Source organism: Calliopsis andreniformis, chromosome 8 (genome assembly GCF_051401765.1).
Source record: "Calliopsis andreniformis isolate RMS-2024a chromosome 8, iyCalAndr_principal, whole genome shotgun sequence".
NCBI classification, from domain to species: Eukaryota; Metazoa; Arthropoda; class Insecta; order Hymenoptera; family Andrenidae; genus Calliopsis; species Calliopsis andreniformis.
The window spans coordinates 9087336-9114803 of record NC_135069.1 but is presented as its reverse complement, the minus strand read 5'-3'; the positions used below and the strand labels follow the sequence as shown (position 1 = coordinate 9114803).

Sequence of the window (27468 nt, the reverse complement as noted above, 5' to 3'; positions counted from 1 at the left end):
CGATTTTTGGAAATGTATCTTCAAATTCTTCAGTATTAGTAATCACATAAGCAAACATTAATTTTCCCTAATAGCAATATAGTCCACTCTTGTTGCAAATATAAATATTAAATCTCAGTTAAAGATTTAGAATTAGAACTAGCAGCATATTTATATTGCAACGAAATATAAATTTTGGTCGACTATGGGCGTTAAATGGACAAACAAGAGCAATTGGAAAAACATTCTCGGTTCAGAGATGACAGAGGGTTTCATGGAATGGGACCATTCTCTCGTGACGATAGATAAAAGTCACGTATCCAGAGTTAAACGAAACAGAATCAATGAGCGTGCTAAGAATGTCGAGAGCGTTGCTGAGTCAAGTTGTTTCCAATCAAGAGAGCTGCAACGAGCGTACGAAATAATAAACTGTGAAAGTTTCACGCTGGCTTCCTCGTTTCTGCTTTCTCGAAGGCAGCCAACGATGATGAAATTAGAAAATTCGCGATCTTATGTTTTCTCTGTTTCACGCGCCTCTTGATGGGAAGCTCTTCGAATTTCTTGAGAAATTGAACGTTTTATAAACGTAGAACGTGGAAATGAAATGAACTCTTCTGTTGTTTTATGTATATCATGGTGGAACATGGTTGAAAGTTTATGAGTAGCTATTTTAAAATTTTCAGAAACTTCATTTAATATTTATTTACCCATACGAGGCAGTATAGAACTTCGAAAAATGATCGAAGAAGAGAGTTTCAAGGTAGATAAATTTTTAAGCAGCAAATTCTTTACCCACATATTTTTTTAACGATTAAAGAAATTAAATTAATCAAATTTAATATTCACAGAATATTTTTCTGTGATTCATGAACTTATTTATTCACTTAGAATTTAATATTTATATGAGGAAGAAAATTTTAAACTACAAATAATACTCAAAATTTGAAAATATAAATAAAATTATCCACCACTGAAAAAATTTATTTACCTTCTAAAAAGTGAATCTACTTAATTTTCATAATTTTGAGACCTCTCAATAGAGATAGTTTCTCACTAAACTGTGGATTTTTATGCAATTATGGAAAACTTAAATATGTAAAAGAGTGCTACGTACAAAAATACACAAAATATCAAAAGCACTGTGAGTATCAAGGTATTTAAAGAATAAAACAAATTTTTATTCACATTGTGTTTTCTAAAATACATCTACAAAAATTTGATTTCGCATAAAAATCCGCACTTTACTTATTACATATATTTCATAGCTTCCTCCACGTTTAAAAACCGCCCTTAACTCAATAACGTAAAATGTTCCACCCAAAGATTCAATCGAATGTAAAAGTTCGACGAGCATTCAACCATATTTGAACCCACCCTGCTACAATTTAATTTCACTGGCGAACTATGAAGGTTTTGCTGTGACGGCGAGAAACTCTGTGTACCAACCCAGAGGAACAAATACGCCGCCCTTATCACGAGGTAAACGCGACGCAATCACCGCACAGCACTGGAATTGCTGTTCCACGAGCAAGAAAGTCATCGAACAGTATGATTCCCAGAAGTTTCGAATTGCTCGAGTTTGGAGGACGATAATGTCTGCGGTAGTCAAAGAAACCTGCCGGAAGATATGGTGTGGGAATGCAACTCTCCCCTAAACTGTGATACCTAAGCGAACGCAATAAACCCTGGGAATTGTCGCAGGTTCTTGTGTCAAATAATTAGGGACGATTTCGATGTGAGATGATGAACTAGGCTTACGCGAGGCGCGTTTTGAGGCAGTTTTCAATTACAATGGAGTTTAATTGATATTAATTTATCTCTTTGAAGCACTGAATTTTGGAAGATAAAAAGGTCCAGGGTGCACAGTAATTTTATTCTTGTAAAATTTAACAAAGTAGGTTTATCTTAAGTATGAGGGAACTATTAAGGTGATTCATGTAATTTTAATTTTTCAAGCTAGTACAAAATATATTCTACTATGCATATTTAGGTATTAGAAAGGTGGGACATTTTTAATTTCATCATGCTTCAAGGAGTTGGAAAGGATTAAGTCTAGATGATTAAATTATGGGAATTTTGTTTTATCTTCAAAATTGTTGGTAAATTCTGATAGGACTATGTGAATTGGCGTGTTGAAAGAAAGAAAAAAGACAAAAGCTATGCAATATTTTTGTAAAAATTAAATAGTCTTATGTTGGTTAATGAGAATTATTTTTCTGGAATCACAAACCTATGAATTAAGAATAACTACACATCAAGATAATTTGATATTCAGAACAGCAGAAAAAAACAGATAGGCTAGCACACATTTTAAGTAAATATTTTCCTAAGGCGAAGAATTTTTAATACAATAATATTTTTACGTAATCCAAAATAATTTTAATAATTTTAAAAATATGAATAGGTTTGCCTATACCTAACTGTTTGTCTCGCCAACACAAGGACCAAGCCTCGTCGCCAGTATAATATTTGCGCTATAAAACGCCAGTAAGTAACAATAATAATTATATTACATTATGCGATTACGTGGGATCCATAATGACACGCTTTAATCATCCAGAAGCGAGGCAGATTAAATTCGATTTCGCGTTAATCGAAAGGAGAGCTTATAACGCAGTTAACGCGGATTTTAACACGCATTATCGTTATCAATTAAAAGCTCGTTATCTGCAATAACGACGTCAACGAAAAGCATTTAAATACGCTTGATAAGCGACTCAGGCTGCGTTTCAAACACCTCTGTATTCGTCTCTCGGCTTCCCTCTCTTGTCGCCACGTGGAAGAAAACTTAATTAAGAGCTTTGTGCTCGGAAAAGAGAGAAAGATGGTTTCCTAGGGTTTCCGCGTGTTACAGGCTGCCCTGCATATGCGAGCTTTGCATAAGTTTCATTTGATGAAAAGGAGAACACGCACGCACACGATGATGTACAAGTGATACCGAAAGAAGTCTTTGGAGCGTGAAAATGCACCTCTGCTTTAAATGGGAGCGAAGATTTTTTGCAGACTTACTTTGTGGAATTATTAATTGCAATAGTGGTTACGAATTATGAAATATAATTTTGCCAGGATTGTCTGATAAATTCAAGTTAAGAGGAATATTTCCTATTCTTGTTAAATAGAAAGGAGTACAATCAGGCAAATTTAGCATTCTATGTATTTTTACGCTCGAATAAAGTCACGAAGAAGAAAGCCAATTTAGTCGCTACAAAAGAAATTTTATTTGGAATGAAATTAGAGTTTTCGTACTCAATATGAACGTTTGCATGTCACAAATATTATGAATGAAAATTAAGAATTGAGTAATTATTTACTCAGCTTGACCAAGGAACAGTGTATTTTAATATTTACCTTATACTTCTCTCACTTGAAATTCAATTTGTCGTTCAAATAAAAGTAAAAGTTTTTCAAATCAACTGTTCTATTTGTACCAGCAAAGTATTGTATAAGTTAAAATAAAATATGTATTAAATATAATTTTCCTGTTAAAAACTAGCAATTATTTTCTCTCTCCCAAACAGAAAAAAATCAATACTGATGGCACGAAGTCTTGAAAGATCATGAAAACTTCATAACAGATAAAGAAATAAATTACAAAGTAACTTTCTATTAAGGAATCCTATCAAGTTCTCCTGCCAAGCCAATACATTTTTATCTTTGGATAATTCCCTTAACTTCTTCATTAAGGGAGTGGGATGTTCGTAATAAAAATCCTGCAGACTAAATGGAATACCTCGAAAATTCATTTAAAGGATCACTTCGCCGAGTTGTTATAACATCTAAGTCCTTCGAAATCTCGGTTTCCGTTTTTTAAAAACCGAAGCCATTGTTAAATTAGTTTTTCTGGCGCGCAACTGCTCAAACGCAATAAAGGATCCTGGTCGAGTAGCTGAAGGTGTTCGTTCGAAACTTTCTTCCAGGGGAAGAAAAAGATTAAAAGCGCGCTATTGGCCCTGCGAGCTTTTTCTTGTTCTCAGAAAACGTGGAAAAAGCCAATCGGTCCAAAGTGCACAATGAACGCATGGAAGCTGGCTCGAAGTTTGAGTTCTTGGAATGTATAGCTTTAATAAGTACAACTCGATACATTTTTTCTGACAGATGACGTGCCAAAAAATACAATTTTTAGTACAGGTAATTGTAATGAGAAAATTAATTCAAAATTCAAGCAAAATTTAACAGTATGAATTTCAGTCTGGTTAATTGACAGAATATTTGATAGCATAAAAAGTGAAGCAAATTTTCGTTATTTCAATAAAAAGAGTACATATTTGTTTACATTGTACGAAATTTATGTTACAAGGGATATAAGAAATTTGCATATTTAACTTGCGTAGTCTGAAAGAGAATTCACGCTATTCCCTTCACCCTTCTTCACATAAAAGATAAGATACTAAATATTTATTAAAGTTCCTTCATTAATATTTAGAAAATTTCCCCACTTCTGCTGAAAATTTACCTTCCCAACTTTCTAGCATCGTGGTAATCCACCCAACATTTTCCTCCACTACACAGCAAACCTGAATTGAAAACTCTAACTACATGTAGGTCTGAAATACACAACTTTATTCTGAATATAAAGTTTCCAATTTTACCTGTAAACTAATATTTAAAGCGAATTGTCTGAAGCCAAGGTAAAAAAGCTACGCGAACTCTGAGAGCTATAAAACGAATTTCTTCAAAAATTCCACGATATCTGAGAGGAAAAAAGATTAAGAACATATTACTGGTCTCGCGAGCTACGTCTCGTTTCTCGGAAATCTTCAAGAGAAGCTGTCGTCACGGCACGTAGCGAGGAGTTCAAAAAGCGCGGGGAACTTCCACTTTAATAAGCCTGAGCTTCCTAAAAGCTCGATCCACCGGTTTCCTTATCTGCTTCTTCTTTTTTCCTCCCTCTAACATTTTTATTGCTCCCCCCTGTAACCCCCCCAGCCGACTTCCTGCGCTTTCGATGCAATTCCATCGTAAATCTTGCCCACAGACGTACAAGCGCTCAAGCAAATACGATCCCTTGAAAGGATGTTGCGAACCGTGCAACCGACACTTTTCTTTATCCACTCGCGATTTTTCTTGTTGCGTGGATTATACTGCGGGCTGTCTTGGTTTAATCGATTTAGAGGAATGTTATGCGAGGGATGGTGGTGTAAAAAATTCTGTATTTAAACTCTAGTTATACCTTCTATCTTAAAAAATCCTTCATTTTATGTAGGTGCTTCTTTTATGGAAACTTTAAGCTTGCTTTTTTTAAATAAATTTAATATTCGTCGAAATCTTTCACTATTTATGCGGGTAATATTAGGCTAATATTCTAATAATTTTTGAACATTTTTAATTAACACTCTGGTATTTAAATTGATAGTACTTGTACGTGTAAACGATTCTAGAGAGATAAAATATTATTTGAGTATTTAATAAATATGAGAATGAAGAAAAATATAGTATCAATATTTTGAAATGTAATCAGAAAAAACTCACAGCGTTAAAATAGTAGATATTCTATGGCTTGACGAAATTCGTGATGCAAATATTTTTCACATAAGTAATCACAATTGCACTCTTCTTAAAATTCACTAGATTACTACATACCAACACTAAACTAGAAAACAAACCTTGTCGTGCTCCACGTCTGACTACTACGATTGTTCAATCACCACTGACTTTTTCACCACCAAAGTCAAGCAATTTATAAATACAGGAACTCAAAGCAATAAACTGAGCCTCATGAACTAATATTCCTTTAATAAAACTAATATTCCTTTTCCATCAACCTCATATTATATCTACTTCTTAAATCATTAATTAATAAAATTGAGAACAGTCTTTAACTAAATTCGTTGGAAATTACAAAAAATTGAAATTCTTGATTAGAAATAGATTTCATATAACAAATGATTTTCTGTATGTCACTTCTGCATTGAAAATTCTTTAGAAAAAAATTCATTAAAATAAAGAGTATTGTAATCACGTTCTTCACTTTTAAAGAAAACTGTCTAGCGATACCGAATTTCTGTCTAGAACCAGAATGCAATAAAAGAAATAATGTTTAATGTTCCACCTAACCCCTATTTCGACTAGTTCTCGTGTCCAGCGATGAGAAGTGTCTAATGAATAAATTCGTTGACTACTTGCATCTGAATGAATTAGCAAGTACAATTTCCCAGTTTCTTCCTGAATTTAAAAGTAGCTTTCGCCTTTTAGGGGCCATCGTTTCATTATTTATCTCATATTTTGTGATTTTAATATCCTCCGCGCAGAAAGGAGCAGTTTGCGCGAGGTCCCTGACGAAACGCATGTCCTCCTCTTTTTTCATCCTCCTGGATACAGGGAATTACGTTCACATTATTTTTCCCATGAATACAGAATAAACGTACGCCGCCGCAAGGATGCACGACGTATTTATCGTAACGATTTTCATTGAGTCAAAGGGACCATTTTCTATGGAGGGTTATATGGAAAGAATATTAAAGTTGCCGTTTCGAAAACGGTTGCTTTCAACAATTTCCTGGAGCTTCTGATAAGCAATGAAACCATTTCATTCAGCCTTGGTCGAGGAAGTTACTTATTATCCCTGTAGGAAATTTATTTCCCTTTGACCATAAAGAAGACTATTGTTCGTTCATTCAGCATGAAATATCCGTTTAATGGTACGTCATTGCAGGGATAAAAGTCCTTTGAGGTATTAAACCAAAAATGATCCGTTACCAATTACGCTTAACTATATGATGGTGATTGAAGAAATTTCAAACGTGTATGTACCCTTTGAGAAAATCTGGTGTGTAAGAATTCTAGCTTATGCTCTGTTCATTTAATGACTGCTGGAAATGTTAGATAAAGAGGAAAATGATGTATTTTGATGTATGATCAGAGTGTGAAGTTTTCATAAGTAGAAGGGACAACATTGAGGAAAAGTATTTTATTCTTAGGAAATGGCGAGAGAATACTCAGAAATGTACTAACCACGAAAATACTGAAACATTAAACATCACAATACCTATGAAATAACTAGAATATTAGGAATTTTAGGATTAATCAATAACAAGCTTGTAGAGGCCAGAAAACATTACCCCGAGATTAATTAATTTACCAATATCGTAATTAATTCTCATCAAACACAATCTCAGAGCTAATGACTAATAACCTCGTAGAGAACAGAAATTAGTTCATGTACCAATATGGTAATTAATTCTCATCAAATACAAAACAATTTCAACAAACAGATAAGCTGATTTCGTAGCCAGTCTGTAAAGAGTGTTAAACTGTATGAAGCTGGTAAGGTTGCATCTGAAAAAATTTGAATCTTTATGATTACAGTATACAAGGTGTCCAAGCTGAAGCAGGCCACTTAAATACCTCCTCTGTATTTAGCAACGCAAAATTTGAAAAAAAATAAGGAAGATAATTCTACATAAAAGATTGTTCTTCCATGATATTTCTTCTTTGAAATCAATCAGAACAGAGGAAATATTTAGGTGGCCTGGTTCAGCTTGAACACCCTATACACTGTGATCCTAGAAATCCACATCTTTTCTAGATGTAACCTTACCAGCTCTATACAGCATAACACTCATCATAGGCTCGTTAGGAAGTAGACTTACCAATTAGTTCAAATTACCTTGTATTTTACGAGAATTAATTACCATATTGGTACACATAACTAATTCCTGTTCTCAGAGAATACAATGTCCTTAAAATCTCGAACCCTTTCTTTTAAACACTCTGTATAATTCAGTCCTGAAGCGATAGTACTGTGCAGGGCTGAGGCTGCACCTGAGACACGTTGACACAGTCAATACAAGAAATACCTCGATTCAGTAAGTAGTTACACCCACTTCAATCAATAATACTCTACGTCCAAAAGTACTTGTGAAATAAAAACTCTGTCCCAAAAACTCGAACCCTTTCTTAACACCCTGTGCAACCTTACCAGTAAAATCGCCAAGGCACGAAGACATCAGCGTTAACGAGGGTTCTCCCACGCGAAGTAACGATTGGCGATAGGGGTAATTCCTCCTACCGCACTATCGTCGGCACAGCTTGTAGCGGTTGGCGCTCACGCAATTCCGTTCTGATTAGCCGCGCACGATACGTCGGCATATTTAACTAACTAATGCAGTTGCAAATTAGCTATTAGTAGGTGTTACACGCGGTGGCAGATAGGCGTAGGGTAATCAAATTAAACGGAATAGTTACTGTCCCCCGTGGCAGGGGAAACTACGTAACGCTGTTAGCCTAACTGCGCGAAGTGCACGCGTCCGAGCGCGCGGGTGCGTTGCACGTCTCTGTTCGCGTTAACGCAGCTTACGAGTGACATGTATAAACAGGATCGTGTACAGGTGAAACCTGCGTCGAGTCCCCCTGGTGAATGTTACCACCGACGCGACACGGCGCGCATAGAAAATGTTCGAACGCATCTGGAGCGACAGAATGCGGTTGGGTAATTGGGAGGATGCTGGAATTGCTTTGAGAGGGGAAAGAGAGTTATTTTGGGCCTGTGTTGGGGCTTAATGGTGTTTACGGGGGGTAAAAGTGTGATACTGGGCAGGGGAGAGTTGCTGGTTAAAGTGGAAGGGAGACTGGTCAAGGGAGAGTTACTTGTCAAAGCGTGATCCACTGTGGCAAGGAAGTGAGTCACTGGTCCAGGGAGAGATCCACTGGTTAAGGGAGTGTCACTCGGCGAAGTGTGATCCACTGGTCAAGGGAGGGTTACTGGTCAATGTGTGATCCACTGAGCAAGGAAGAGCTAGTGGTTAGAATATGATACACTGGGCAAGGGAGAGTCACTGGTCAAAGTGTGATCCAGTGGGTTAAGAAAGAGACCCACTGGTCAGCAGAGAGTTCTACTAGTTAAAAGAGAGATTCAGTGGTCAAGGAAGAGTCACTGGTCAAAGTGTGATTCAGTCGTTAAGAGAGAGATCCAGTGGTCAAGGGAAAGTCAGTGGTCAAAGTGTGATCCAGTGTGTTAAGAAAGAGACCCACTGGCCAACAGAGAGTTCTACTAGTCAACAGAGAGATTCACTGGTCAAGGAAGAGTCACTGGTCAAAGTGTGATTCACTCGTTAAGAGAGAGATCCAGTGGTCAAGGAAGAGTCACTGGTCAAAGTGTGATCCATTGCGTCAAGGGAGAGACCCACTGGTCAAGGAAGAAAACAACTGGTCAACAGAGAGACCCACTGGTTAAGGAAAAGACCTACTGGTTAAAGTGTAATCCACTGATCACGAAACAGACCTACTGGTCAAAGTGTGCTCCACTGACCACGAGAGAGCCAGTGCTCAGGGGACAGAGTCATTGGTCAAAGTGTGTCTGACAAGTATGTGAGAAATCGTAGAAGTAGATATCAGAAAAAATTGGAGATGAAACAAATGTGCTATTCTTTAGCTTGATGTACTGCATTCTAGAATTAGATCAGAGTTAGGAATATTGAGATAAAATATTTTGAAACTTATTATTTAAATATACTCATATTCTTCTACTTCAAAATTATTCTATTTTGTGAAATAATTGCTGAATGTTAATTGTATCACAAGAGATTTCCACAGAAAATAATAAAATAGTTTATAAGTATTTCAGCTTTGTTTTCAACCATTTAAAAAAAATCTTGTCAAAATCAATCTAAAAACTTTGTTCAAATACCTAACATAATCTACTCGAAAGATAAATAACAAAAAAGAATAAAGAAACTTACGAGTTTAACAAAATAAGATAATAAAAACAACTTACCAAAAAAGAAAAAAAGACTAAAATAAAAGAAACTTAAAAAAAGATTATCACAAAAAGTACATCTGTTCTATAAAATAAAAAAACTATGAACACTATCACATAATTTCCTTTAACATTCAACTATCCACCAACAACTGTCAATGATATACCCATATCCAACAAAGTACCTCAATTACAGTTAATTATCATAGTTGAAATCTCACAGAAGCAGGTCTCTTCTATTTCTATCGCCCACAGTGTTCTCTGTTTCGAGCTGTGCGGTCGGCAACGCCTTATGCAAACGCCTGCGTGCACCATATGCAAATGTCAGAGAATGCATTTGTATCGATGGTAGCACAAAGGACACGAACAAGCTATTTGAGCGGAAACAAGGGCCTGGTGCTACCGCGGGCGGAATTGGCGTACGAAATGCGCGGGTCGTCGAGGTGCGATACCCCAGACAGAATATTATCGGTTTATTATACCGGAAATTCTCCAAGGTTTGATGCAGTTACAGCAAACTGAATAATCGCCATAGAAGCCGATGGAAACGATCAAGTTGTTCGAGCGTGTAACGCGTGTGAATTAATGCTGTTGACACGGGGCGAAATTATTGGCAAACTGGACAGAGTGTATTGCAGTGGGAAGAAACGGAAGTACGGAGAATTTCAATTTGATGTTTTCGATTCAATTGCAATCAGTAATTAGATTCTTCTGACGCTGTAGGGTGAATTTCGAAACTGCTAATTGATTGTGGGCTATGAAATCGAAAAATCGCTATGCTTTTTTTGTTTCAGGATGCATTTTTGAGAATGTAGTGTTGAAATTGAATTTTGCGATAAAATGTATTTTTGGTTATGAAAATGCATTAAATTATCTATTTTTTACTCTACAAAAATAGAATGTACTCGTAGGACTATGGTGATTAGATATCCAAGTAAAATATAACCAAATTTTGAATACTACTATATTGAGCAAAAGAATTTTATTATAATTCTGAGAAATTTCTTTAAATTCAATCCTTCAATTTTCTCTACAAAAATATTTCCGATAGTCTACACATAGTAACTGGTTCCTACATAATCAAGATTAATATTTATCTAAATTTTCAACTACAGAGATTTTAGCTTCACTTATATTTTTAATCAACAGAGAACGAATGTAAGAAATATTTTGCTTTAACTAATTAAAGACATTGCAAATATCGGTAATACATATTTTCTGTCCAAAACTCTAATCTTAATATTTAAAAAATAGAAACAAGTGACTGTAGATTTTTTTAAATCAGAGACACACTCTCAAAGTCTAAGATCCTAGGAAACCACAAAAATACAACAAATTTTTCGATTCCATCCCCTAGTTCCTCAAAAAACCATAATTCAGAATTCCATTTAAAACCCTGCTTGCATATTTAATGATTGAACATACCTGGGTAAGTTGCTCTGTCGCAGCCTCAGTCGCAAGTCTGGCAAGGCCCTCCTCGTACCTCTCCAGAGCCGTCAGTCTGAGCAGCAAGTTTTGCAGCAACGCCGAAACTTCCTGCCTAGCCGCAGTGTCGACCGCAGCGACCTTTTGCGTGATGGACCTGACGTGGCCCATCACCCTCTCGTCCCGAAAGTCGTACGGGAACGTTTCTGTCCATTCGGCTAGCAGCTGCACCAGTCGTGGGACGAAACGCTGTAGACGTTCCTGGAACACGACGAACAATTCTTAACTTGTCCCGTTTTATTCTTCCACAGTTTCTAGATAAGGTGTCGCTGCCAGGCTTTACACATTCGCTGGGAGACAGAAGCCCACCTCTGACGAAACGATAAAATTGAAGTAATATAATTTGTACAAATTTTTCTGTTGGATCCTCTCACAAATGAGGTATTTGAAGGTTACTGTATTTGTTAAGAAATTACTATTCAAGGTTGCATTTAGTAGACACCTGGTTGCAAATACAAGTGACTGTACATATAATTCTTAAATGTTTAGGCTTGGAAGAGAAAGATATTGATATGAACTAGAAGATTGTGAATTCTCTATGTACCTATTCTTCTTAAAAAATTTGTCATAAAAACCCAGAAATCCCAATCAAAGATTAAAATTCCCTCTACAACCTTTCATCTTTTACTCAAGAAGGTCCCAAAATTATCACACAAAAAATCTAAACCTAGATACACCATTCCTCCTTCCCTGATCCCCAAGAATAAATCAGTGTCTACCACATCTCAGCAGGATAATATTCCCCAGCAACATGCACCGCTCATCCCACAAATCACTGCCACCGAAACGAATATTGATACTGACGCGGCGGTCTTTCAAATTTCATGGAAAAAGAACAAAGAGAGATCCGAGGAGACTCGAACGTGGCCTCAGACTGGAAAAAAGGAAACAGACAGCGACGGGGTCGGCGCAGGGGGGGTGACTCTGGGGAATTCATTTGCGAGGAAGACCTTTCTGGCCTGGATACGCGTGCTCGTTATTACAACATGAAACGAGAGCGAGCGTGCGCCGAGATGATTCTCCGACGGGGTCGAATGCGAAAAGGGGGTCTAGCCCGCGCAACGATGAAACGATAATGCACGCGGTAGCCGTAAAGTGCACGCCCGGAAGGCTCTCGTTGGGCTTTTGTGGGACGCGGGGTTCCGCGGCTCACCTTGCCACCCTCTCCATTCAGGTTTTGCTGATGCTCGTAGAGGGCGCAGACCTCGCCCAGAAGCTCGTGCGGCTTGATGAAGAGCCTGGCGCTGAGCAAAAAGGCGAACAGGTACGCCCGATCGGGATAATATTCCTCGGTGGGCACCATGTGCTGCACCAGAGCCTCCAGCGAGCCCGAGACCAGGTTGCCGTCACGGTAAACCAGAGCCTGAAACGAAACAAACGATCGGTTAATCGACTGGGAGTGCTTCCGAGGACTGGCAAGTGCTGATACTATGGCACGAGGTTCAACCACCCTGTGGTGGGTAGCTCGAGGGGGAATGGAAGTAGGGCTGAGAAGTGTTTGGGTCGAAAGGGGAGGCGCTTCAAGGGTTGATACTGTTTAACTTGGGGGGAGCTCGTGTTTTTTTCTAATTGTCTTTGATCTGAGGGGTGTTCTGATGTAGTTAAATGACGTTTGAGGTACTGGTGTAATAATTAATAAATATGAAGTATTGACGTAATAGTTTGGGATAAAGTAATGTTACGGTGGTGTCTTTTTAATTGTCTTTTATGGAGGGTGTAGAGGATGTTCTAAGAGAGTTAGATAATGTTTGAAATACTGGTGTAACAATGAACACGGGAAGTAGTGATGTAATAGGTTAGCATAAAGTTATGTTACGGTGGTGGAGGTGGTGTCTTTTTAATTGTCTTTGATGGAGGGTGTAGAGGATGTTCTAATAGAGTTAAATAATGTTTGAAGTACTGATGTAATAATGAATATGTGAAGTATTGATGTAATAAAGTTATGTTACGTGCATGTAGCTTTTGATGTTGGAAGAATTATTTTGCTTTGAACGATTTTTTAAAGTCCTAGTGTGTTTTCGTGTAGATATGTATGTATATTATTTTATAGGAAATGGACAAGTCACTTCTTTGTGTAAAATTTTTTTAAGAACATTATGAAATAAAATATGATTGAAAATATTGTCAGTGTAGTAATTAAAATAATGTTCATTGCAGAATTTTATAGAGCACTAAATTTTGATTCTCATAATATTTTAATTATATTTCCTGTATCTTAAATTCATTAGTTACATACAGAAACAATAACATTTAAGGGTCCTTTTCACGCTGAAAAGCCACAAAATAGCAAAAAGAAAATTTCGCTATACTTCTTCCATGATTTCTCACAAACCTATAAAATTGAAAAAATATTAGAATCTGTGAGGTACCGCAATCCTTTTGACCATATTTATTACATTGATCCTACTGCTGTTTTAACGCAGATTGTTTTTCTGAATTTTAGGTACAATTTTGTACCTAAAGAAAGTGATAGAGATACGTGGATAAAGTCATAATTCCTGAATTTAAAGACTTGCAAAATGATTGCACTGCTCTGAATGCATTATGGTGATAATGGGTTATATACGGTGTACGTACGAATACAAAGAGCACCGAATGTGCTTTACGAATTTTCAGTGAAATAGATCGTTTACAACGCGGACAGGGAGCAAAATTTATTGAGTGTACTACTAGAATAGAATACGAACGACGCATATTTTATGCATTATAGTTTGTGCACGTTAGGTAGAATCGTAATATCAATTATGCGTGTAAATGTAGACATGAATTATAGCAAAACATTATTGTATACAGTATTACGCATAATTATAACAATATCCACAACACTACTAATTGTACAGAAAAAGCAGAGAAAGGCAATTAACCTTAAAAATGATCGTATAAATAACAGACGATATTTTGTCATTAAATAATATTCTCTGAAAACCCCTTTTATCTCACATAGGTTTACTATCAACAAGCGTGTTAAATTGAAATAACACTGTATGATTCAATATGCCATCGTGCAAAGGGTCAATCAGATAATAGAGAAAATCGCAGTTAAATATATCTAAAGCGAGGAAAATTTCAACTTTAATTAATCCATGAAACTGATTATTGATGCCTCATTATCGGAGTCGCGTTAAACTCATTGTAATAATTGTTGATAATTTGGGAATTTGACTGTCGTTTAAATTTAAAGAGAACTGTTTTTGCCAAACGGTTCGCTTGCTCGATATATTTACTGATAAATATATAATTTCACCTTTGTGATTTATCGAGAAAATCGGTGCTTTATTATTTTAACGAAGAAATAAAATATTCCTTATTTAAAGTGATCTTCAATACTAGTCGCTATAGAAACATTTCCAATATTTGCAGAATCTTTAATAACTATTTTACTGCATTCTCCATAGCTCCATTTAAAATTACATTTCCAATATTTGCAGAATCTTTAATAATTATTTTACTGCATTCTGCATGGCTCCATTTAAGGATTTCGAGTTTAATTTAATAAATTACATTACCTGAAATTCCTGTTATAAATATTTGTCGTGCAAATAACCACTTTTCTAAACGTCACTTGAATCGACTGACTGAAAATAAACTTTGTTATGCTCCGCGTCCGATCACTACGACTGTCTAACTTCTACTGATCTCTTCAGGTCAGAGCATTCAGTAAACACAGTAGTGTAAGTAGTAAAACTCAGAAATTGTTTCTTTCACTGAAAATTTCACTGCTGTACCTTCAACTTAAAGGCCAATGCACAGGAGCGATATTTTGACGCACGCTTTCGTTGTGATCATATTTTTCTATCTTATATCAAAATATCGCTGGTGTGCCTCAAGCCTAATACTGTTGATATTCATTTCAGCTCTATTTTAAAAAGATTTCGTATGAAATAAAGAAAATTAAATTTCTACACACTTTTATATAAAATTTAAAACATGTAAGTCTCATATAGTAAGTGATACTATAATTAATCAATCTCAAAAACATAAAAAGGAATAAAAAAGTAATGAATATATTTGTCTCTATTAAAACAATATACACACTTTTTACTTTTTCTTGCCACATCAAGATTACTTCTATACTACTCTTTCCACGTAACTTTAAACCCAGACACAGTGAATATTAATTCAGTCAAGAGTCTTCTCACAACCTCAAAGAATAAAAATACCAAATGATCCTAAATACCTCTCTAACTATCCAAAACAAGTGATCAGATGAAGCTACCCTTCAACACAGAGAGCTACTGAGCTTCATATCCACAGTGGTTACATGGATGTACGAGGTAATCTCAAAACAGTGATAAACCAGTTTCTCTGCCATAGTTTCTATTCCCATCGATCGCAGAAGCGGCAGAAACTCTTCCCAGTTGGTAGGTACGTGTGCAAAATTCGAAATTCAGGGGTAGACTGCTCCGAGCTTTCGGCCTGGCCCGTGCAGCAAAGTTCCTACCTGTGCTCCGTGAAATTTGCGAGCCATTAAAGTTACGACGACCGATAAGCGCAGACAACTCGTCCAGGATTCAAATGGCTCAAACTTATCGCGGTCTAATACAGTATTGACGGGCAGAATTTCTGCATCGTAAACTTGCCCTCGCGCTCGGCCGCGAGTTCGATAAAAAACTTGCCGCTTTCGTTCTAGATTCGTGCCTCGCAGTTTCGATCATTCCAGCGAACCCAAACGAACCGAATTGTGGAAGGGAATCTTGGGAACTTTTCTGAGTATTTCTGATTGGTCGTCAAAATGGTGTGGGAAATTTATGAGTGAATTGGAAATGTAGGTACTTGTGGGAAATTAAATCTTGCGGATAGGTGGAAGAATATTTAATATTTAAAGAAATTAGAAAATTATTGGAATATGGAATATTCTATGAAAACATTGAAATGAATTTTTTAATTAATGTGCATCATTTTTATATAATTATCATAATTATTGTCTGCCTGACATTGTAACTATTGTTGTTCGATGAAAAGAATTTTTTTTACTCCAGGAATCTTACTTTTGTACTGAATATGTAGATACATCTGCAAGAACTTGAAGCTAGAAATATTTCAGTGAGGTGCAGCAGATGGGACTCTGGATGTTTCTACAATTCCGCTACATGTTTCAATGATTCACTGAGATAACCTAAATTGCAATATTTGAGTGAAGTAGTACAACACCTGTCTGTTCAGAAATTGTGGCAAAGGACAAGAATTTTGAAATTTTTCCCTGACGAAAGTACGATTGGGTAGAAGTTGGAATACTTCAGAAAGATAGGAGACAGGTAAAACTTAGGATATTTCAGTCAGATGTTAGAGCACAGAAAAGCAGTGAAAAGTTCGGGTATTCCATCTCATAAGATTCGAACCAGAGAAACGAAAATAAAAATTGAACTCAGACATTGTTTGATATCATAGACACATCAAAAGCATCTGAAGTCTTCCACTTTAACATCTTGTCATCGAAATCAAAATCTTTTGCCAGACTTATCAGTACACGTATGAGCTATAAGAAGAGCAAAACTTCGAGTTTGTGCCTCAATTAAGCCTCAACTACGAACATCCAATTTTAAGATATACAGTCTTTGTTTAAAATCTAGTGACATAAAATATTTTTTAAATTAATATGATGTTAATCAGAATATGAGAAACAAGATATGTACTCTACTTTGCATTGGTATGTTAACACAAAAAATGAAACAGCAAATTGATGATCCAGAATTTTCCTTCAAAAATTCGCGAATATCTTAAAAAATAGAAATATAGGACTCACACAGTTTTGTTTAATCGCACAAAAAAGATCCCCCAAACTCACCCTTAGAGCTAGTCCCCCTCTCACCCAGCATCAGAGCTAGCCTCGCCATTACCGCATTTTAATACCACCAAATTCTATTCTCCACAGTTTCGCTTCTCATTCACCGTCCTCCACCCTCGAGACTCTATGCCTTTAGGAACAATTACCGCGCTCCGACTTCTTCTAACAGTTCCCGCGCGGCGTCCCCAGCGTCGCGACGCTAGCGCACTCCACTGAACGGGAGTCCCTTTCCAAGGCCGCTTCCGCGAACAATCGCGACGCGCGTTCAATCGGCGGCGATGGTAAAAGAAGGATGGAAGAGAAATCCGCGAAACCAGGTCCATGGCGTTCTAACTAAACTTTTGTCGTCGCCTCGGCAATTGTGGCTATTCAGCGTCCTCCCTCGGCGCGGCCTCTGTCCGAAAAAGGGGAGAACGCCGCGGAACAGAGGAAACAGGACGAAGAAAACCCACGCGTGGTTCAGCTGTTGTAAAACATTCCAGCGTCACCGAGCTGTCTGAAATTCCGCGGGCTGGACGGCTGTTTTTGTTTCTGGCATTGATTCTGCCTGGGGGAACAGCCCGCTGGAAGCTCTGTCTTTGCACAATGCCCGCGGCGGAGAAATCTGGCAATGCACTCGGTGCAAGCTTCTGTGAAGTTTCGATCGGTTTTGCTTGTTCTCGGGGTTTCAAGTTGCTCGAGCGTTATTTCAATTTTAAATGCTTCGGGGAGGTTTATTGGCGAGCTAGGTGGGAAGGTAGTCTCTGTTTTCTATGTGTTTGTTCTGGGATTAAGGATCTAACTTTGATTTGTTGGCCAGCGACGAAATTGGGTGTGTTTAATGACGTGTCGTTAGATTTTAGGGGACATGTTTCGGAAACTGCTTCTTTACTGGTGTTTCTAATAACTTGAGATTGATATACAGTCGGTCACAAAAATGTTGTGACACTGGTATAACTTTGAAATGAGTGTCTTATGCTTTCGATGAATATATAACTAGCAATAAAATGTTTTAGATGTTGTTAGAGTATAGGACCATGTATTAATATTTTGACACTTTCATGTGATTGCAATATGTAAAATACTGTTGACTTTTTTAGGTATGGTTGTGTAATAATATAAGAAAATCTGGAAAAACGTGGAATTTTATGTCACACAGATATTAGGATACATCTTACTCTCAAGGAATTTCCTAGAATAATAAGAATAATAAGTTATTGTTACTCTAATAGAAAAATCACTATGTTACCTGATCTCACAGGACTATGTAACTATTTATTAGTTACAGATTTTCACATGCTTCTATCTCCAAAGTGTAATAAACTGTTCACAATCACCTACTATACAACTTCTGCTAGCTGTTCTTAGTTACTGTATTATACTGGCCACAAAGCATTGTTAACAACATCAGCGAGTCGTTTTTAAGCTTAAACGCTAATGAACGCTCCCTTTGACGCGTCCATCGTTTCGAGACACTCGACAAAACGTTTACGCGAAAATAAGCATCGCGTTTTCTATAAAAGGAATACGGCCAGGAAACAATGACGAAGGAAGTCGTCTTAATTAGTAGACAGCTATAATCGAGCGGCGACGATTTCCGTCTTAAAGAGGCAATAAAGCAAACGACTGGAATCTTTCGTTCTGGAAATCGTCTAGTTATTTCCGTCATCGGAGTCGTTTTGTCGCTGCTTGTTATTGCTCATCCTTTCCCTTCGTTTCTTTTCTTCTTTTGACCGCGACTCGAACAATTTCATCGCTTTCATAATTATTTCGTAATGCAAAAGGATTGGCTGCTTGTTCTTGTAATAAAAAGCCTGCGATGGTCTTATTACATGCGTCTCGATGATTTACAATAGCTGGACTTTTATGACAATTGCAATTGACAGAAACAGTTACAGAATATTGAATGAGATAACTCAGATAAGTAGGTGAATTTTTTGAAAATTTATATTGATTTATCTATCTTTTGAGAAGAATAATATGCATTGAAATTTTATTTGATGTACTATTTAAAGTAACAAAATAATCAAATAGTTTCTAAATTTTCCAGAGGAGTTAGAATTAAAATTTTGAGATTTGTTAAATATTGAATGTTTAAAGTTATAATATTTTGAATTAATACAATCAAAAATGTTAGTTGTAAATATCAGTTGAAATGGTGATCTTTGATCTCCATTTCAAACCAAATTTGCCTGGGTGTGCTACGTTCAATAAATCTTATCGTAGATCAAAAACAAACTGTTCCAATAACAATTCAACAATAGAGAAGACAGAAATATTCCGACAATATGTGTTTCGATTCTCCAATTACAACGTTCCACTTTCTGCTTCAAATAACTCTAGGGAAAACATTTTCCCCACACAGTAGGACTTTCATAAATAGTACCAAGTGACTAAATGAAATAACAGGTCCATTACCTACTGCTCCAAATCCAGGAACGAAGATTCTAAACTATCTGTCAGCGACAGCGCATTTTTGAATAAAATCGAAGACAAGTAGACCGCCTCTATCTCGCCCTCGGTGCATTTGTAGTAGAGATTTAGAGTCCACGAGGGCTCTGACAGTGACCATGCTGCAGGTTCTATATGGTTGAGGGTGGCTAGCGACTCGAAGTCCCTTAGCCATGGACTGCCTGAAGAGAGATAATTTATAAGCATGGGAAGGTCTAGAGCAGACCTGCACAACTGGATTTCCACGAGCAAAAGTGCTCTCAATTGCTCGTAAGTAGAGTCTCGAGCGATATTAGGAACAGTGATGTCACAGGTCATAAAAAATAGAGCGATGGAACTACCTTGTGTATATACTGCCCAGCTATAGAAAAAAGCAGAACCTACTAAAAATATTTCCACTGCTATTTTCCACTAAAAGAAGACGAAAAATATTCAAACCTACTCAATTTCACATTTTTCTGTGGCTACTGCTTTTCTCCATAGTTGGAAAATGTAGATTGCCTGAGGACACATTTCAAGTCCATAAACCCAGCAAAAATATTTGAAAAATGTTCCAAAAAGTCTCCTCATTTGGGCTGTAGATTGAAGAACGATAATCCTCAAGCACACCTAAACTGTTTCAAAGTAAACGCCACAAATTCAGTGCAAAGTCTCGGTGCAATTAGTTTCCCTCGAAAATTCAATATTATCCTCGCGTTCTCGTCGCGTGAGGCCTTTGTACAACAGCGTGGCATAATTTCAGATTCGTTTAGTCCTGAGGCGCTGCCGGGTACACTGGGACCCGCGTTGCATGAAAACTTAATTTCCCGCGGAATGCGTCCTGCGAGAATCTGTGTCGTGCATCGACGAAGATTACAAACCGTACGAGTCGACGCAATTTGACACGCTGCCTGCGCCGTTATTCCTGCTCGAGAGGTATTAACGGTGAAAGATTTAGAGGGACAAAGGGGGATGAAGCTGCGAGGGGGAAGGGAAAATAGATCTGTCTGAGATGGATAATTGAAGCTGCATAATTGTAGTGCACGTAGTATTCGTTAAATATATGCAGAAGTTTCCATTGTTCGATATTTGTCGATTTAAATGTCAAAGCTTTGTAAGAAATGAATATTCAGAGTCTTAGAAAGTTTAACTTTTTAAGAACTTCAGAGAATGTCTTGTGTAAAAAGTCTTAGATCCATAACTATATCCTGTTTTCATTTGGATCGTAAATCATTTTATCACAAATCACATTTTATTACGAATTAAATTGTATGCGAGAGGAAGAAGAATTTACTTTTATTGATATGGGCCAAAATTTACGAAAATCTTTTATAAGAAGTTCTCCACGTGAACGTCTTTTATGCTGAACTTGCAGAAGCTCCGAGGGATCACTGTTACAGTGGAAAGATTGTGAATTTTATCAGCCCTTAAATCCCTAAGTCTTTATATAATAGAAATATGCAATTTCTGTGTATCCCTTTTCTTATCTAGATTTAGGAATAAAAATGAGGAGACTTACTTAGTATATTACTTGGTTTATATCAGTTCGTATACTGTAATATTGATTAGGTTTATTTAGATTATAAAACATCTACTGTCACGTTCTTCTCAAACTAATTTTTAGAAAGGCATGGTTGTCTAATATATTATAGGTCTATACTACTGAAAAATGCTTCAATAATAATTTGGCTGACATATTACAGGTTTATACTATTGAAAAATGCATCAATAATAATTTGGCTGACATATTATCGGCCTATACTACTGAAAAAATGCTTCAATATGTTTGGCTGACATATTATAGGTCTATACTACTGAACAATGTTCAGTAGTGATTTGTCTGACACATCATATGCGTATACTACTAAAGAACGTTTCAGTAGAAGCTATTCTGACATATAATACACCTACACTACTGAACAATGTTTCAGTCTGACATATTATAGGCGTGTATTACTGAACAATGTTTTAGTAGTATAAAAAAGAGGACGTACTTTCTGTATATCTCATTTCTTATCGATATTCAGGAATAAAGGTAAATATAGCGAGCATCATTGATTAAATATTTTACAAAAAATACACTGAATAATTATTATACAAGTTACCTGAATTATTAATTACGTCACCAAGGTGTTACCCAACACTAACAGCCTCAAATGACCAATAATCTGCTTGAATCCCCAAATAATAATCTAATTCACAAAAGCTCACAGTGTCAGTCCCATAATTTTCTATCAGACCTTGTAAACGTCCCTCGCCTCGTGGCACGCGCGTCGCACGCTCGCGATTTCCGTCTGGTTCGTTGCGATTCGAGCGATCGTACGCTCTCGAATGGCTCGCTATGGACGTTCGTTTCGAGGAGGCCGACCGTGCCTCCATTCCACGGAAATTGGATGGAACGAGGGGTCGAAGTGATCACGATAACAAATTTCCAGGCGGTCGCGGAGAAGCGGGGGGGAAAATACGAAACGACGCCGGCCAGAGATTGCAGTTTACGAGCTGCCGAGTGAAAGCATGACTCGGGGAAATTTCAACGAGTAACGGGGCTGGCGTACCGACCCTTTTGTCTGCCCGTCTTATCCATCCCTTCTTTCTGGCGACTTGATGGAATTTTAAACGCTCGCGTCTCTTATCGCAAGAAAGAATTCCGTGTAACGAAGAACACGCGTGACTGATGAGAAATCTGGGGAGAAAGGCACGCCGGATTCTGGAGCTTGACTCTTGGTTCTATTTTATTCTCTGATAACGCTTTAATTGCCTTGCCACTCTTGTTCAGGTGACAAGTCTTATTTAGGAAACTATGTGTAGGTAAAGGTTCGTTCTTGGCTGCTGCGATGGAATAAAGCGATTATGTTAACTTAGCTTTTAATGGTTAATAAAGAAAGTATTGAAAGGTTCAAAACAGAATAGATCTTGTTGAATTTTAGTTTTGTTCTTGGAAATATATTTTAGTGGTCAGAAATGAGATTCACAGTTGTATGGTGGAATTGGTGTCGTTAAGAAATTTAATGTGTAATATCTGTACATTTTTGGGACACAAATTTTAATCTATAGGAGTAAGAATTGAAAGTGCTAGAGTATTTCTTTGTGCTTTTGGAAAAAGACAAAAATTAGTAAGAATCATTTTTCTATATAACACTGTTATTTATTAATCGAAAGGTAATTATCTCTAATTAATTAAAAAGAAATCTAAAAGTAATTACGTTATTATGATACTATACTACTTAAAGAATCACTCTGCCATACTACTCTAAGTAACTATCACACAAGTGTAACTCATTTTATGTCCGTCACATATAATACTGTAAGATGCACTTTTATACCAAGTTATCTAGCTATAAATAGCAAGTATTACAAAGTCAGCGAATTTTCTATAAACTGAATTCTCGTCGTAAAATAAAAACTAGTCTATTCATCCAACAGTGATAAACTGTAAGTCTCTTCTGAAAATACATTCTACCTCCAAAAATTAAATTTCTACTTAATCCAATTTTTTGAAAATATGATTTACATTGTACTGCTTTATAGTCGCATAATTCATATCCTCGAGTCACTGTAACCTCAAAAACTTATTACAAGTGCCCAAGGGAAGCGTAACTCTATAAAATTAAAGAAAACAATGACCAGAGCCTAGAAAATAGCAATCCCCTTCGCGTCACGAGACTCGTTTATCCCTCGGTTATCCATAGAACAGAGTTTGCGTTTTCAGTTGACCTCAGCCTCGGGCGCAGCGCGACAATAACGCGGCTGAATCGGCTGCTTAACGCGTAGCTTTGGCTTTAATAAAGCGTCCTCTCGCGATCGCCTTTGAATCCACGAGGGGAACGGACACGGAAGCAGGGAGCATTTTCCGACGTTTTCCACATTATGCAGTCCGAGGGTGGGGGAAAAAGTGCCGAACAATGCGACAGAAAAAACGTGGTGGGGTGAGGGGGAAAGTGGAAGGGAGAACGCAAGGGGTGGAGAATTCAAAGGTGCCTTGGCGGGTATCCTTTGTTGCATCGCGTTGAGGTTTTCTCTTTTTTCCCTATTGTTTTCGTCGGAGCACACCCCCGCAGCTTTTTCTACCCTCGTGGCCGTGTTTTTTATATATCTTGCTTAATAAAACTGTTCAGCACCCTTTCCTCGTTACATCGCGGTGCCTGCTGGCTGGCAGCCTCTTCTGAGGCGCGTTCAGAGGGTGTTGAAAATGGGACAGGAAAGACGCAAAGTGATTTCTTTCGTGCTGTTACAGGTGTCTGAAAGGGTAGGTGTCTTGATACTATGAAGATAAATGAGTATGAGAGGAGTTTGAACGCTGATCAAATTGATGCAATTGCTTGAGCTCGTAGACAGCGTTTAAATTATTAATTTTAAGAAATTCTGTAACTTTTCTAGGTAACTAATATTTAGTAGTCTTTCTAAAAAAAAAATGGAGCATTACATGAATTTTGTATCTAATTTTCACTTATATTATCTTGTTTAATACTGCCACGTTCTTCTCAAACTAATTTTTAGAAAGACATGCCTGCCTGTCTAACATATTATAACCTTATACTACTGAATAATGGGTTAGTGTAGTTTGTCTGACAAATTGAGGACCTATACTACTGAACAATCTTTCAGGAGCAGCTTGTCTGACTATTATAGATCTATTATAGATCTATAGTACCTAACAATCTTTTAGTAGTAGCTTGTCTAACATATTATGACAGCAGTATGCTAGAGTAGTAACCCGTCTGACTAGTTATGGGCATATACTACTGAATAATGGCTTAATAGCAGCTTGTCTGATGTATGATACGTCTATTCTACTGAATACTGGCTCACTTGTAGCTTGTCTGTCATGTTATAGGTACATACTACTCAACAATTTTTCAGCACTAGTTTGTCTGATACATCATATGCATATACTACTGAGAAATGGTTCAATAGCAGCTTGTTTGACATGTTGTACGCCTATACTACTCAATATTAGTTCAAACATAATTTGTCTGAGATATTGTACGTTTATACTACTGAACCAATGTCTTCGTAGTAGCTTCATTCCATGTTGCAACAAACAAACTTCTGATTATTACCTGCAGAGATTGCTCTGCTACAATTTCACGGTCTAAAAAAATGGAACAACATGGTTTCGCTCGGTGTATCGACAGAACGGAAACAGAGCTTGGCTGCTTTTAATGCGTCCTTAGGAACGGCGACGTGGCAAAAGGCAAGGAACCGCGAGGGGAATTAGAGCGTGACTCCAAGAAGATGAAATGAAGACGAAAAAAAGGAATTCAGAACGAGGCAAGATAAAAGCGGCCAAAGAGCGTAATATAACCGGAGGAGATGGAACAAAAATGGCTCGAGCAGAAGAAGATATTGTTCACGTAGACAGACGGGGAGTGAAAGCAATAATCTGAGAGAAATTAAAAAATTAAAAGTTCTCTACCCAAGACATAATACTATTAAAGGATCTTAAATAGTTCTTGCAGAGTCGTGGAAGTTCCGAACATTTTTCTCCCGATTTATGAATCATGAAATATATGAAATTGACTTAAGGAAATCTTTTAATATCTTTTATGCGCTATTAAAACTTGGCTGAAAGTCCTACTGTTTTGCTTCAGTGATGAATCTCGGTTGTAAAATCCTTATTACTCAAGAATATTCTACACAATGTTTATTTAAATATTTTATTACGACGTTCTGCATGTACAGTGCTTGTAGAAATGAAGAATTATTGTTCGAAGGAAATTTATATGAAAAGAAACATTCCAAAGAAATAAGGAAAGAACCAGGTACATTATAAAGAGACTAAACTCATAGAAGAGGGACAATTATGGCTAGAAATGGAAGAACAGAACTGTTTCTAAAAAAGCTAGATAAAAAGCTTAGGATAGGTGGAGACAGTTCTAGATTAAAGGAGGGTGAAGAGGAAGCAGTTTCAGCAGAAAGAGTAGTAAAAAACAATGAAAAGTAAGTCGTCTACAGGAAAGTGGAGAGAATGTTTTAACTGTGAAGAGTGAAAAAGGAGGAACGACACAGTTAATGATTACTGGAGAAAAATTTGGATTGCAATTAGGAAATTACTTTTTCCCTCTCATAGAAATCTCTATTTCTCCTATTTAAAAAAGGGTTCATTTTTAGCTTCCTGTCTCTTACAAGAATTTAAAAGAATATGAACCAACAATCTATTCATTTTACAAGAACAGCTGCACTTTAATATAAACAAATTATTTCACGTTTACTCACCGTCTGCATGGAGATTCGAACAAAATTAAATAACATTTATGTGGAAAATTTTAATCTAGTTTTCATTCATTTCCTACAGAGTGAGCTGAGCTTTTCTTATTGTTAGTAATGATGAATCCTTAGCTTAATAATAGCGATAATTGCTTGATCCGTAAATCGGGATTAGTACCTACGAGAGTACAGGAATTGCATACGCAATCATCAATTCGTAGAACCCCAAGTGTTCGCAGGAATGTTCCTATTAAGGAATTAGTGAGCGTGTCTAACAGGGTAGAGAAGCACAACGTTGTCTCACAGTCAGCATGGATTTCGCCTAACTGCCCTACTGAGATAAGTCGAAACATAGGAAACTCCTACCAAGATATGGTTAAATCGACGCGATTCTGTTTCCATGCAGACAGTATTATCAAGAGGATAATTCGGATTTCATGAAAATAAAATATTCAACCGTGACCATTTCATTTTCGTCTGCCCTTATCTGAGATTACGAAATCCCTACAGGGAACACGAGTCGATGAAGCAGAACTCCTTTTGCAGTTTCATGCAAATCGAGAGCGCATCGAAAATTGCGGAAAGGTTCCAGTCATTTTTGGAAGCAGAAACGAAAGGGCTAAGAGAATATTCAATAAAATTAGAGGAAAACGGAATATTGAGAACTAAAATTGAATAAATTAGTAGTATTAGAAGCAATTAATATTACAGACAGTAAACTACATATTTAAGTAGAAGACTTGGGATTACAAAAATGGACATTGAGAGTAGAATGCCGAAGAAAAGCATGAAAACAATTTTGAGAATAAGAGACAGAGAATTACAAATTAATAAAGAGGTTGGGGAAAAGAGGGTTACATACATGAAAACAGTGGGTTAAGCAGTAATTCCTAAACTGTAGAGTTGAATGTGGAACTGCAGGAAAATAATGAAATTCAAGAACAGAATATCTGATTGGAATTGAGTCAACAATCGCAGAACGAAAGAAAGAATGCAACGAACACTAGGAAGAACTGGAAGCAAGATTTTAATCTTAGTATCCATATACCCATTAACCTAGATAATAGTAAGTCTTCTAATATATCACAAAACCCCAAAACGCACTTTGGAACGACAGAAAAATAGAAACAATTTAGCTAGATTTCTCTTTCCTTTCGATAAACATATTAAAATCGAAGCAAAGAGAAAACACAGATAATAAATAAAATCAAAATAATTTCTCTTCAATACAATAAGATTCGTTATCAATTGGGGTTTTTAGAAAAAGAAAATTCGAAACTCACAAAATTATAATTTATATGATTAATATTTTAAGTTGAAAGTATTTGAGAAACTCCTACCTTTTCATTCCATACAAATACATTTTTACACTGAACACATACTGTACACTTAATACACTATTATTATACTAGAAATTATTGTGCTTAAACACTTGAGTCTAATCAGATGTTCACCCTACCGCAAGCACTCCAAGACTGACCGTGAAATGCCCTGCGTTAGGCTTTATTACGCTCTACCTCAGACGACCTTATTACTGTGTACAATATGCTTCAAACCACGAAAGAAATGAGTAACATTAGTTACATTCGTACCTCATATACATACGTACATACTACCTGTAATTATCACAAGTTACTTTCGTTCCCAGGGGCAGTGACAAAAGCAACAAACCACATACCTTAAAAATATGTTTAATTAAGAATTATTTAGATAAAAAAAAAATCGCTTAACAATGTACCTTTACTACCCTGTTCGAGGTTCTCAAAAATTTCACGAAGCTTAGAAGTCACAGGGTCCTAAACCCAAATCGTTACGTTCGTCCCTGGTGTCCCCTACTTACAACGAGGCAAAAATTCACGTCTCTTATCTAGCCGAACTGTGAGCCGATCGTTTTCGAAATAAACGATCG

The 27468-nt window shown here is 36.8% G+C and overlaps 1 protein-coding gene across 2 annotated transcripts in view; it reads right to left on the bottom strand.

Annotated features, from left to right (window-relative positions):
* The window catches only part of LOC143182683 (uncharacterized), a 506678-nt gene that overhangs the window by 51749 nt on the left and 427461 nt on the right, over positions 1-27468 (bottom strand). For both annotated transcript variants that reach the window (XM_076383871.1, XM_076383872.1), the window contains exons 5-6: positions 12312-12521; positions 11099-11359 (exon numbers count right to left, since the gene is read on the bottom strand). In XM_076383871.1, the coding sequence (XP_076239986.1) occupies positions 11099-11359; positions 12312-12521 (471 nt within the window). The remainder of the gene's footprint in view (positions 1-11098; positions 11360-12311; positions 12522-27468) is intronic.